This window comes from Elephas maximus, chromosome 3 (genome assembly GCF_024166365.1).
Source record: "Elephas maximus indicus isolate mEleMax1 chromosome 3, mEleMax1 primary haplotype, whole genome shotgun sequence".
In the NCBI taxonomy this organism is placed as follows: domain Eukaryota; kingdom Metazoa; phylum Chordata; class Mammalia; order Proboscidea; family Elephantidae; genus Elephas; species Elephas maximus.
In genome coordinates, this window is record NC_064821.1 from 2,151,389 (window position 1) to 2,163,464 (window position 12,076).

General features: G+C 53.4%; 1 protein-coding gene across 3 annotated transcripts in view; it reads left to right on the forward strand.

The window, feature by feature from the left end:
• The window catches only part of MOB3A (MOB kinase activator 3A), a 42,906-nt gene that overhangs the window by 15,022 nt on the left and 15,808 nt on the right, over window positions 1–12,076 (forward strand). Inside the window, exons 1-2 of one of the 3 annotated variants that reach the window (XM_049876277.1) lie at window positions 556–730; window positions 10,712–11,227. In XM_049876277.1, the coding sequence (XP_049732234.1) occupies window positions 10,807–11,227 (421 nt within the window). In that variant the 5' untranslated portion in view covers window positions 556–730; window positions 10,712–10,806. Of the gene's footprint in view, window positions 1–555; window positions 731–5,900; window positions 7,654–10,711; window positions 11,228–12,076 lie in introns of those variants that run through there. The other 2 variants (XM_049876276.1, XM_049876279.1) reach the window with 2 other exon arrangements.

Sequence of the window (12,076 nt, forward strand, 5' to 3'; positions counted from 1 at the left end):
GGCAGCGAGATTAAGTTGCTGGGAGTGAAACAACTAGAGCGGAAACAATGTTGACACTGAGCAACGTCAGCAGTGTCACTGAACATCATGCCTAGAAGTTGTTGAATGCGCGCCTGTTTTGCTGTGTACAGTTTCACTAAAAATACAATGAAAAAAAATTTTTTTTTTTAAAGACCAAACTGTGGTCCAGAGACATTCTGATTCCATACAGCCTTTCTTTAAAAGAAAAAGCAAAAACAAAATAAGAAACACTCAGATGAGAAAGACTTGGGCGCGGCCTTTTTTCGTGGGACTGACTCTGGGCTGTGCGTGTCCTCCAGGCTGGGACCCAGGGTCGGCCTGGGGTCTAGAATCGCTGGGTCCGGCGTCTGAGGTGCGGAGCGGCAGGGCTACGTGAGGTGCCCCAGTGATGGTGAAGAGCTGCAGGTTGTGAAGGGCCCCGGAAGGAAGTGGGCGATTGTGGCCCAGCCTTTCTGGGCCTGGCCAGGGAGGGGTCATGCCGGTTGGTTGCTTATTTCTGGGAAAAAAAAAAAAGGGTGTGTGTGTGTTGCAGGCAGGGGCATTTTGTCATTCTAGAAGTTTCCAAGTGCCACTGACATCTTGTCCGTGGGAAGAGCAGGGGAGTCAAGGGCTAGCGTTGAATTCTGAAAAGCTTGTCCAAACGTTTTCCCCCCATTGCAGCCCCTGGAAGTATTCTAAGAAGAGCAGAGAGAACGGAACCCCAGAAACGGTAACTGGGGTTTGGGGGGGCAGGGTGGGGGAGGCCACCTCCCCAGGAGTCCACCCCAGCCCCCCTCCAGCCTTCTCAGCCGGGGAAGCTGCGTTCATTTCCAGTAGAAAATTGTTTACTTTTGATGGATGTGGCAGGAAGTTTTCCAGAAAACAATGACTTCCACTTAAAAAAAAAATTCCTCCACTTTGCTAGAGCTGATAGAAAGCCTCGCAGGGACTTTGCAAACCCCTCCCGCCACCCGGCCCCGTTTTCTAGTTACTGTTTTAAAGTTTTGTGATGTGCCTGGGAGATGGGGATGATGGGGTGTGGAAAAAGACCAGCTCACCAGAGAGATTTGCTAGCGGGGTGGGCCAAGGGCAGTGGGGACTCTCTGCGTCTCCTGGACACTTGGCTCAGGTCAGTGTCTCCTCCCGAGGCCGGAAGTCAGCCTGTGTGTCACCAGGTCTCTGCTGTGATGGGCACTGGCTGGACAGAGGCTGGAGAGGTCCCAGGGTGACCCTCTACACCTGCCTCGTGGCCCAGCTCCTGGATGTCCAGTGTAGCCCTGGGCTCGCCCAGCCTGTCCTGCGCAGGTGACATCATTGGAGGCTGACCTCACATAACTGTCAAAGGAGAGTGTCTTAACGTCCTGGAACTGCTGGGACAAAGTGCTACAAACGGGGTGGCTTAAAACCACGGAAATCCATCCTGTCTCAATTCTGGAGGCAGAAGTCCGAGATGAAGGTGTGGGCAGGGCTGTGCTTCCTCCAGAGGGTCTGGGGGAGGTCCTTTCTTGTCTCCTCCAGCTTCTGGTGGCTCCAGGCAGACCTGGGCTTGTGGCCGCCTCACTCCGCTTTCTGCCTCTGTCCTCACATGGCCGTCCTCCCTCTGTGCGTCTCTTTTTGTAAGTACGCCACCCATATAGGATTAGGACCCACCTTCCGCCACTGCGACCTCGTGTTAGCTGATACCCTCTGCAGAGACCCACTTCCCAAATGGGGTCACATTCCCAGGTGCCAGGGTTAAGGACTTGAATTTAACTTTTTGGGGGCACAGTTCAACCTCTAATGGAGGGGCCCTGAAATAAACAGATGGCAGGAACCTGGGCCGTGGTGGGCTGGCTTTGTATTTTGGTTGCCCTCAGTGTTAGCAAGTTAGCTGTGAAGTAATAAGGAGGGTGAAACCAAACCCGTTGCCACTGAGTCGGTTCCAACCCATAGCGACCCTATAGGACAGAGTAGAACTGCCCCACAGGGTTTCCAAGGCTGTCGTCTTTATGGAAGCAGCCTGCCACATGCATCTCCCACCGAGCGACTGGTGGATGTGAACCACGGACCAGCCTGGGCCTCTGTCTGCCAGCCTATCATCGAATGAGAGATGTAATGTCTCTGTTTCGTTCTCTCTTTGGCAAAACGAAGGTTATTCACGTCTGCTGGACATGAGCCTCAGAATTTAAGTAAGACCCACCCATTGCCTGGCAGGAGTCCCCAGGTGGTACAAACAGTTAACAAGTTGGGCTGCTAACTGAAAGGTTGGCGGTTCCAGTCCACCCAGAAAAGCCTCAAAAGAAAGGCTGGTATTCTGCTTCCAAAAATCAGCCATCGAAAACCCTGAGGAGCGCAGTTCTACTCTGCACACGTGGGGTTGCCACGAGTCGGAACCGACTCCGCGGTAACCCCCACCAACAAAGAGTAGTCAGCCATTATCTTCTGGCCTGGGGTTCTCACTCAGAGCGGTTCTGCCCCCAGGGACACTTGGTGATGTCTGGGGACACTCACGGTTGTCACGGTATGGAGAAGATGCTACTGGCACTGAGTGGGTGGAGGCCAGGGGTGCGGCTCGATGCCCTACAGTATGCAGACGGCCCCCCCCAGAGAACGATCTTCCCCGTATCAGCAGTGCTGAGGAGGCTGGGCCCTGTCTGGGCCTCAGTTTTCCCATCTGTAAAATGGGGATGTGGCTTTCCTCCCCTGATTACTGGAATCCCCCCTAGCCCAGTGTTAAACGAGGAGGTGGAAATAACCACGGTAGCTGTGGGCCCGAGGGACGGCTTGGGGGAAGTTGAGGTGTTTCTGAACATCGCACATGGCTGGGAGGCTGCATGTCCTTCCTGCTCCTGAGTGCAGCCTGCCTCTCCCAGTGCCACCAGGTGGTCCTTACACAGGTGTGTGTTGTGCGCTACCCTTGAGCCACACCTCTATAGCTGCATTACGTCTACCACGTTGAAAACTACAGCCGTGCTAAAATAGCGCTGGCTTTGGCCTGAACCGGAGAGGAGCCATCCGTGGTTCTGCCTTTAAAGTGCCTGGACAGGCTGGACCAGGACTTGGTGAGCTTGCCGCACCCCCCCCCCGCCCCAACAACGGCTCTATCGAGATATAATTCACATGCCGTACAAGTCACCTTTTCGAAGTGCATAGGTCGGTGATTGTTGTATCTTCACAGAGTTGTGCCGTCATCACTGTCTGGTTCTAGAGGATGCTCGTCACCCCAAAAGGAGACCCTGTGCCTATCAGCAGTCACCCCTGTTCCCCTCCCCGAGCCCCTGCAACCACTAACCCACTTCCTCTCCCTGTGGATTTGCCTCTTTTGGACATTTCATGTCAGTGGGATCATACACCATGTGGCCTCTTGCGTCTGGCTTCTCTCACTGGGCATCATGTTTTTGAGGTTCATCCACGTTGGGGTGTGCATCAGAGCTTCATTTCTCTTCATGGCAGAGTACTCTTCCACTGTGGGCTGGCCACGTCGTGTTTATCCAACACCCGTTGAGGGACTCTTGGGCTCTTCCCGCCTTTTGGTGGTTTTGAACCATGTTGCTGTGAACACTGATGTACAAGTTTTTGTGTGGATGTGTGTTTTCGTTTCTCTTGGGTGTATACCCAGGGTGGAATGCTGGGTCATCTCTGGGTGCTGCAAATGGTTAAACGCTCAGCTGCTAATTGAAAGGTTGGTGATTCGAACCCATCCTGAGGTGCCTCGGAAGAAAGGCCTGGCGATCAGCTCCCGAAATGTCACAGCCTTGAAAACCCTATGGGGCAGTCCTGCTCTGCACACATGGGGTCGCCATGAGTCAGGATCAACTTGACGGCAGTGAACAACATGGCAGTTCTGTGTTTAACTTTTTGAGGAACCAACAGACTGATCTGCACAGTAGCTGCCCCATTTTACACTCCTGCATGGGTCTGGTTTCTCCAGGTCCTTGTCACGGCTTGTGACTGTCCGTCTTGTTGACTCCAGCTGCCCTGGTGGGGATGAGGTGGTTCCCTCCCTTTTAACCTTTTAACCAGGTGTCCCCTCACCTGTGTCCTCAGTGAGCTCTTCCAGCCCCGTGGTGGGAAAGTCTGGTTTTGCACAGCTTGTGCAGCCTGGAGTCCACCCGCCAGGCCCCAGGACCCCAGCTGGGTCCAGGAGACTGGGCTGGTTCTGCCTCTTGGGTGAGAGGGGGAGCGAGATCTCGGGGTAAAGGAGCAGAGTCAGGGAGGTCCCAGGGTCTGCGTGGTGTCGTTGGGAGCTGTGGGTGCTTCTCCCCCTCCGCCGTGGTTTTCTGTGAACACCCGCGGGGCTTTTTCTTGTTGGCTCCTCTGTGCCCTGTGGCTGCAGCACAGATGACCGCATCTCAGTGCCCTAAAGCCGCCATGTTCATGACCTCACAGTTCTGGGGTCCACAGGCTGACATGGGTCTCACGGGCTGAAATCTGGGTGTCTGCTGGCTCCTTCCGGAAACCCCAGGGAAGAATCGTCTCTGGCCTTTCCCAGCTTCTAGAGGGCCCACGTTCCGTGGCTCGTGGCCCCTTCCTGCGTCTTCAGAGCCAGCAGAGAGCATCTTCCAGTCTCCCTCTCTCTGCTCCCGTACCCCCGTCTCCTCCTGTGACTCCGACCCTTCTGTCCCCCTGTGATTTAGAGGTCCCTGCAGTTCTCGTCTACCAGGTGCTCCTGGGAGACCCTGTGGGGCAGCTATACTTCATCCTACAGGGTCGCTATGGTCAGAATCGACTCGACAGCAACAGGTTTTGGTTATTTGGGTGGCGCAAATGGCTCGCACTTAACTATTAACCAAAAGGTTTGCAATTCGAATCCACCCAGCGGCTCTGTAGCAGAAAGGCCTGGCAGTATGCTTGCATAAAGACGACAGTCTAGAAGACACGTGGGGCTGCCGGGAGCTGGAATCCCCGCAACAGCAATGGGTTTTTTTTATCTTATTGCGCTTTAGGTGAACGTTTACAACTCAAGTTAATTTCTCATTTAAAAATTTATACACGTATTGTTTTGTGACATTGGTTGCAATCCCCGCCATAGGACACCACGCTCCCTTTTCTAGCCCGGGTTCCCCGTGTCCGTTGATCCAGTTCCTGTCCCTTCCTGCCTTCCTGTCTTGCTTTTGTGCAGGAACTGCCCGTTTTCGTCTCCTTCCTCATGCTTGTTATTGTTTGTTTTATAGGCCTGTCTAATCTTTGGCTTTGGGAGCGGTTTCAGTTCTGAGTTAGCAGGGTGTCTGGGGGCTTCTCCTCAACAGCAGTGGGTTTTACCAGGCAATCCCATTGGGTCCACCTGGATCATCCAGGACCCCCTTCGTCTCAAGGTACTTCGCTTCAACTATCCAAAGTCCCTTCTGCCGTGGACGGAACCATGTTGACAGGTTTTGGGGATTAGGAGTGGCCATCTTTGGGGGGCTGTTAGTCTGCCTGCCACGCCCTGTAACGTAACAAGGAAGGCGGCTGCTGCTGCTCCTGTTGCCCACTCCTGCTCCATCTTCACCATCGTTGGGCTGCTCAGGTCTGTGGTCGCAGCCACTGTGTATTCTGAGGGCCTTCCACCCTAGGGGGCTCATCTCCCAGCACCGTATCGGACAGTTCTGTAGTGACCTATAGGATTTTCATTGATTGATTTTTGGAAGTAGATCTCCAGGCCTTTCTTCCTTGTCTGGCATGGTCTGCAAGCTCTGCTGAAACCCTGTCGACCATGGGTGACCCTGCTGGTATTTGAAATCTCGGGCGCATAGCTTCCAGCATCACAGCAACAGGCAAGCCCGGACAGCATGACCACGTTACAGATGGGGTGGATGGGGGTGGTGGGACAGGGGACAAGGGGGTGCTTATTTGAGCCTTGACATGATGAATTTTTTCTATTCTTGTTGAGAATACGCACAGCAGAGCATACACTGCTTCCATCATTTCTGTGTATACGATACAGTGACGGTGACAGTGATTACAGTCTTTAAATTGCCCAGTCATTCTCACCCTCCTTTTCTGATTTCTCCTTTCTCCATTAACATAAACTCACTGCCCCCTAAGCTTCTTGCCTGACCTTTTGAGTTGCTGGTGTCAGTTCGATCCCATAGGATAAGTTTTTTAAAAGAGCATGAAGGTTGGCGGTCATCGTTTGCTAGTTAAGCTAGACAGTTGTGTAAAAATGACGCGGTGGTGTCAGACCTCCCCGTCAGACTTCACGAAGGGGAGTAGAATCACCATCAGTCCAAGGCTGATTCCTGAGGTGGAGGTCAGACGTAACTCCTCCTCTCTAACTTTTTTTTACCAATTCTGACACTAGCCGTCCCTCCCACGGCACTCGCTACTTCTCTACTAGGTTTGACAATTGCTTGCAGTGGCCACACGGAACTCACAGACCATGCTCATACTTATGGGGTTTATTAAGAAAGTAACAGGTTACAATTCAGGATCAGAATCAACTTGGAAATGACAGGAACAACTCAGGATACAGTTCTTTGATGAGGACAGCTTCTTCTTGGTCCTCAGCCCATAGCCCTCAGTCTCCTCTCTGGGCCCTCAGCCCTTGCTCTCAGCCTGGGCTCTGCCCTGCTCGGGCAAACGTTACAAAGTTCTTTAGCTCTGCCAGTAAGTGCCTGGAAGCCTCCAGCCTGAAGGCGCGCCGCTCTCTCACTCCGTGGGTTGGCAAGCCTAGCCTGCTGGTCCAGTGCCACTGCTGTCTCGCACTATCTCTGGTGTCACAGCTCTCTCTATCTCCTAGGTCTAGGAGGTTCTCAGCTCAGGGACTCTAGGTCCAAAGGACACATTTTGCTTCTGCCTCTTTTTGATAGTAGTGAGGCCCCCCTCGAGCCTCTGGGATTGGCTCCCTTTAGGCCCAGTGGGATGGCAAAACTGGCTAATCCCCTACAAGCGTTCTGTGCACCTTTTTTGCATGGCCCACCCGTGCAGTGGTTCCATTTACCTTATTTGCTGTAGCAGAACTGTTCAATTTCCTTAGTGGGCCACAAACACCTTATTTACATAATCCCACCCAGTCATTCTGTCAGAGTTACAAGACCATGGCTAGAAGGGCCATTTTAAAGCAATACACTGCACTGCAGTCATTTGATTTAAAGACGACTTCAGGGGATATTTTTGGTTCGTGGTTTCAGGTTTGAAGATTGTCTCAGGGCAATAGTTTCTGGGTTTCATCCAGCCTACGTGGGTCCAGAAAGTCTGGATTCCGTGAGAATCTGAAATCCTGTTTACAGTGGGTATTTTTTGTGCCCCTCTGTGTGCTTGGCCCTGGATGAGGAACACCATGAGGACAACATGACCTCCTGGAACCCAGGTGGAGCAGAAAGGAGGCTGCCCCGCAAGCCACGACAAGCCTAGTGCTTATAAAGAAGAAGTACAGAAAACAGGAAGGGCCCAGCCCAGCGGGCTCCGGAAGAAGTCAGAGAGAGGTGGAGGGTGGAGCACCCCATGCCCTGAGGCTAGAAGGAAGCCCCTCCTTCTCTGCTGTACCCAGTTGTCGCCACCCTCCCCCACAGCTCCGGACACCCCTACCTCTCAGGGCTCAGCTGGAGGGCGTGTCTCCCCTCAGGACAAAGCAACCTCTTTTAATGCCAAGAGTGTGCACTGCTCACACGGCTGAGCCCGGCGGAGCCTGGCATCTCCCCGCTGCTCTGTGCCTGTGGGAGAGACTCAGACTAAGGAGGCGAGACCAAGTCGGTGAGAGGATGGGGGGCACTCTGGCCTGTGGACCCTAATTCTGTTCAACAGCCATACCCTCCCTGCGGTGCAGGCCCCGCAAGGGTAGTCACCTTCTTGGGTGGGGTTGAGGGTTAGGTTTTGGAGTCAGGTGTGGCTTAGGAACAGTGCCCCCTCCCAAACTCCAGTAAACTGTGGCAACGGCATCTTCCTTGAAGATAGCATGTGTGCAAGGGCCAGCCCTTGACAGGCTCCCAATACAGTGTCTTGTCCTTAGTTGCTGTGTAGTCAGTTCTGACTCGTGGCGACCCCAAGTATGCAGAGCAGAACTGCTCCACAGCTTTCCGAAAGGTCAAGCCTATGACCTTTCAGAAGCAGATCACCAGGCCTTTCTTCTGAGGTGCCTCTGGGTGGGTTCGAACCACAAACCTTGGGGTTGGTAGCCCAGGGCTTAACCGTTTGTGCCACCCAGGGCCTCAAATGTCATATAGCATTTGTTATTATCACTGCATGGCTGCTGGGGCTGCTGTCCCAAAGCACCACAAACGTGGTGGCTTAAAACCACAGAAATTCTTTCTCCCACCATCCTGGAGGCCAGAAGTCCAAAATCAAGCTGTCAGCAGGGCCGCTTTCCCTCTGAAGGCTCTAGGGGAGGGCCCTTCCTCATGTCTTCCATTCCGGTGGCCCCAGGCATGACGTGGCTTATGGCAGCCTCGTAGCAGTCTCTGCCTGCATTGTCACGGGCCTTCTCCTCTTCTCTCTATATTTCTTTTACGGGTGTTGTCATTGTCAGAGGGTCTGCTGGGTAACCCAGGATGGCCTCTCACTCTTGAGCTCCCTAACTAAGTGATAGCAGCAAAGGCCCTTTTTCCGAATAGGGCCGCGCTCCCAGTTCCAGGGGTTAGGGTGTGGGGCTGCCAGTCAACCTGCTAGGTTCTCACTGTTGGCCTTGCAGTGCGCAGTTATACACCCTACAAGGAAGGACCTGGGAGGGCGCATCCAGGCTGGTGTCAGACACTGGGGCACGGGGTGCTGCTCTGGCTGTCCGTAGCCCCATGTCTCAGTGGCTGCTGCTCCAAGGCCATCAGGATGTGCCAATGGGCAGTTTAGGCCACCGAGGAACTCAGTGGCCCCTGTTCAGCAGGGTTGAAGCCCTTTTTCCTTTAATATTTGGGTTAATAGTAAACATTCATTCATTCACTCATTCGGTTCATTTATGATGTTCCTGTTATAGAGCCAGAGATGGGGAATATCAAGATGAATATGATACAACTGCCCTGACAGGGGACACAACAGAGAGGCCCAGACAGAGCAGGAGGAATGTGCGCAACAGAACTAAAATTCAAGTAAAAAGACTAGACTTAATGGTCTGACAGAGACTGGAGGAACCCCAACACTGTGGCCCCTGGAGGCACTGTTAACCCAGAACTGAAACCATTCCCAAAGCCCACTCTTCAGATAAAGATTAGACAGACCTATAAAACAAAACATAATACATGTGAGGAACATACTTTTTAGTTCAATCAGGAATACGAGACCAAATGGGCAGCTCCTGTCCAAAAGCAGGATGAGAAGGCAGGAAGGAACTGGTCAAATGGACACAGGGAACCCGGGCTGGAAAGGGGGACCATGCTGTCACATTGTGGGGATTGCAACTAATGTCACAAAACGATATGTATATAAAATTTTGAATGAGAAATTGAGCTGTAAATTTTCCCCTAAAGCACAATAAAAACAAAACAAAAAGATGATACAGTCCTTCGGGAAGTGAATGTATGTAAGAGAGTCGTTGGGTGCCATCGAGTTGATTCTGACTCACAGCAACCCCACGTGACAGAGGAGAACTGCCCCGTAGGTTTTCTTAGGCTGTGATCTTTATGGAGGAGCCCTGGTGGCATAACAGTTAAAGTGCTTGGCTGCTAACCAGAAGGTCAGCGGTTTGAACCCGGCCAGTGGATCTGCAGGAAAAGGTGTCACAGTCTGTTTCCATAAAGATTGCAGCCTTGGAAACCCTATGGGGTAGTTCTACTCTGTCCTGTAGAGTTGCAATGAGTCAGAATTGACTCGATGGCAGTGGGTTTGGTGTTTGGCTTAATCTTAACAGGAGCAGGTTGCCAGGTCTTTCTCCCATGAAGCTGCTAGGTGGATTTGAACCACTGACCTTTTGGTTAGCAGCTGAGCACTTACGCCTTGCACCACCGGGGCTCCTCCTATGTAAGAGTAAGCCGGCCGCAGTGTTACCTGAGCTGGGACAGTAATACACAGAGGGAAGGAGGGGAGCATTTCAGTTCTGCCTAACAGGCTGCCTAGAAAAGATACCTTTTTAAGAGCGGTGGTGGTGCAGTGGTTAAGAGATACAGCTGCTAACCAAAAGGTCAGCAGTTCAGGTTCACCAGCCACCCCTTGGAAACCCTGTGGGGGCAGTTCTACTCTGTCCTGTAGGGTTGCTGCTATGAGTCAGAATTGACTCATGGCAACAGGTTTGGTATTTTGGGGAGTTTTCGAAGAAAACGAACCACATTATTAGCACAGTCCTCATCTTTGTCTGTAACAATGTCTGTGCCTCTGTGATGCCGAGCCATCTTTGTTCCTCCCCGAGTCCAGTGGGGTGGTCGTCGTTGTCAGCTGCCATGGTGGAGTCTGACTCACAGCGAGCCCACGCACTATGGAACGAACCTTGACCGATCGTGTGCCATCCCTGTGATTGGTTGCAGATTGGACCACTGTGACCCATGGAGTTTTCACCGACAGATTTTTGGAAGTCGATTGCCAGGCCTTTCTTCCTGTCAGTCTGGGATCTCCGCTGAAACTTGTTCAGCATCATAGCAACAGGCAAGCCGCCACAGAGGGATGGTGGTGGCTGCACCTGAGGTGCACTGGCCGGGAATGAAACCCAGGGCTCCCGTGTGGAAGGCGAGAGATCTACCCCTGAGCCACCACTGCCCCTCCCAGCGGGGCTGAACCTTTTTAAAACCAGAAACCCTGGGAAACGTCCTGAGTCCATCGTGCACTCAGAGCAGAGCGTCCAGGGAACCCTCCCCTCCAGCCGTCATCACTCCTCCTTTGTTGCTCGTTTCAGGTCTCAGAGAGGAGCCCGGACCCGGTGGACTTCCTGCTGCCTCCAGCCACTGTGCTCGGGACGCGTCTCCAGACCCTGAACCCCAGAGCCCCACGATGTCCAACCCCTTCCTGAAGCAAGTCTTCAACAAGGACAAGACCTTCCGGCCCAAGCGCAAGTTCGAGCCAGGCACCCAGCGCTTTGAGCTGCACAAGCGGGCTCAGGCATCGCTGAACGCGGGGCTGGACCTGCGGCTGGCTGTGCAGCTGCCCCCGGGCGAGGACCTTCACGACTGGGTGGCCGTGCACGTGGTGGACTTCTTCAACCGTGTCAACCTCATCTACGGCACCGTCAGCGACGGCTGCAGCGAGCAGTCCTGCCCGGTCATGTCAGGAGGCCCCAAGTACGAGTACCGCTGGCAGGACGAGCACAAGTTCCGTAAGCCCACCGCACTGTCCGCCCCCAAGTACATGGACCTGCTGATGGACTGGATCGAGGTGCAGATCAACAATGAGGACCTCTTCCCCACCAGCGTCGGTAAGTCGGATCCCCAGGGCTTCAGTGTCCAGGGCTGCCGGAACAGATGCTGCCAGGGGGCGGCTTTAAGAAGCAAAAACCCACTGTCTCCAGACCAGGTCTCGGCCGTGTGTGGGCTCCTCCCTTGTCAGTAATTGTGGGTGTTTCTTCTTTCCTTGGAGCCCTGGTGGCACCAGGGTGAAGCACTCGACTACTAACTGAAAGGTTGGAGGTTTGAACCCACCAGCTGCTCTGCGGGAGAAAGACCTGGCAATCTGCTCCCGTAAAGATCACAGCCGAGAAAACCCTATGGGACAGTTCTACTCTGTCACGTGGGGTCACCATGAGTCGGAATCGACTCGACAGCAACAGCTTGCTTCCATGGCTTGTAGACGATCTTCACGTGGTGCGTGTCTTGCCCTGTTTGTGTGTGTGTGTGTCTGCGGCTGTGCTGCTGTCTCTGTAACTCAGAAACGAGTGGGTTTAGGACCCACCCTGCACTGGTGTGGCCTCCACTATGGATTGGCTGCATGAGATCAGATTACGTTATGGAAGAGGCCTATATTCCATTACATCCACAGGCACAGGGGCAGGATTGCAGTATGTATTTTGCGGGGGGGGGACACAGTTGAGTCCGTAACATACAGTTGTGTGTGGCTGTTCTTTCCCTCCCCGCCCACCCCCAGGGGCTATCCCTGTTCTTTCTGTCTTGTGGGGACAGGGCTCCCAGCAGCCCTGGGCCACAGAGCTCTGGGTGGGCCGGATGAGAGAACAGGAGGATGAGCCAGACTTGGCTCTTTTCTCCCCGTGCTCTTCTGCTGCCCTATTGCTGTTAGTTGCCATCAAGTCAATTCCAACTCACGGCGACCC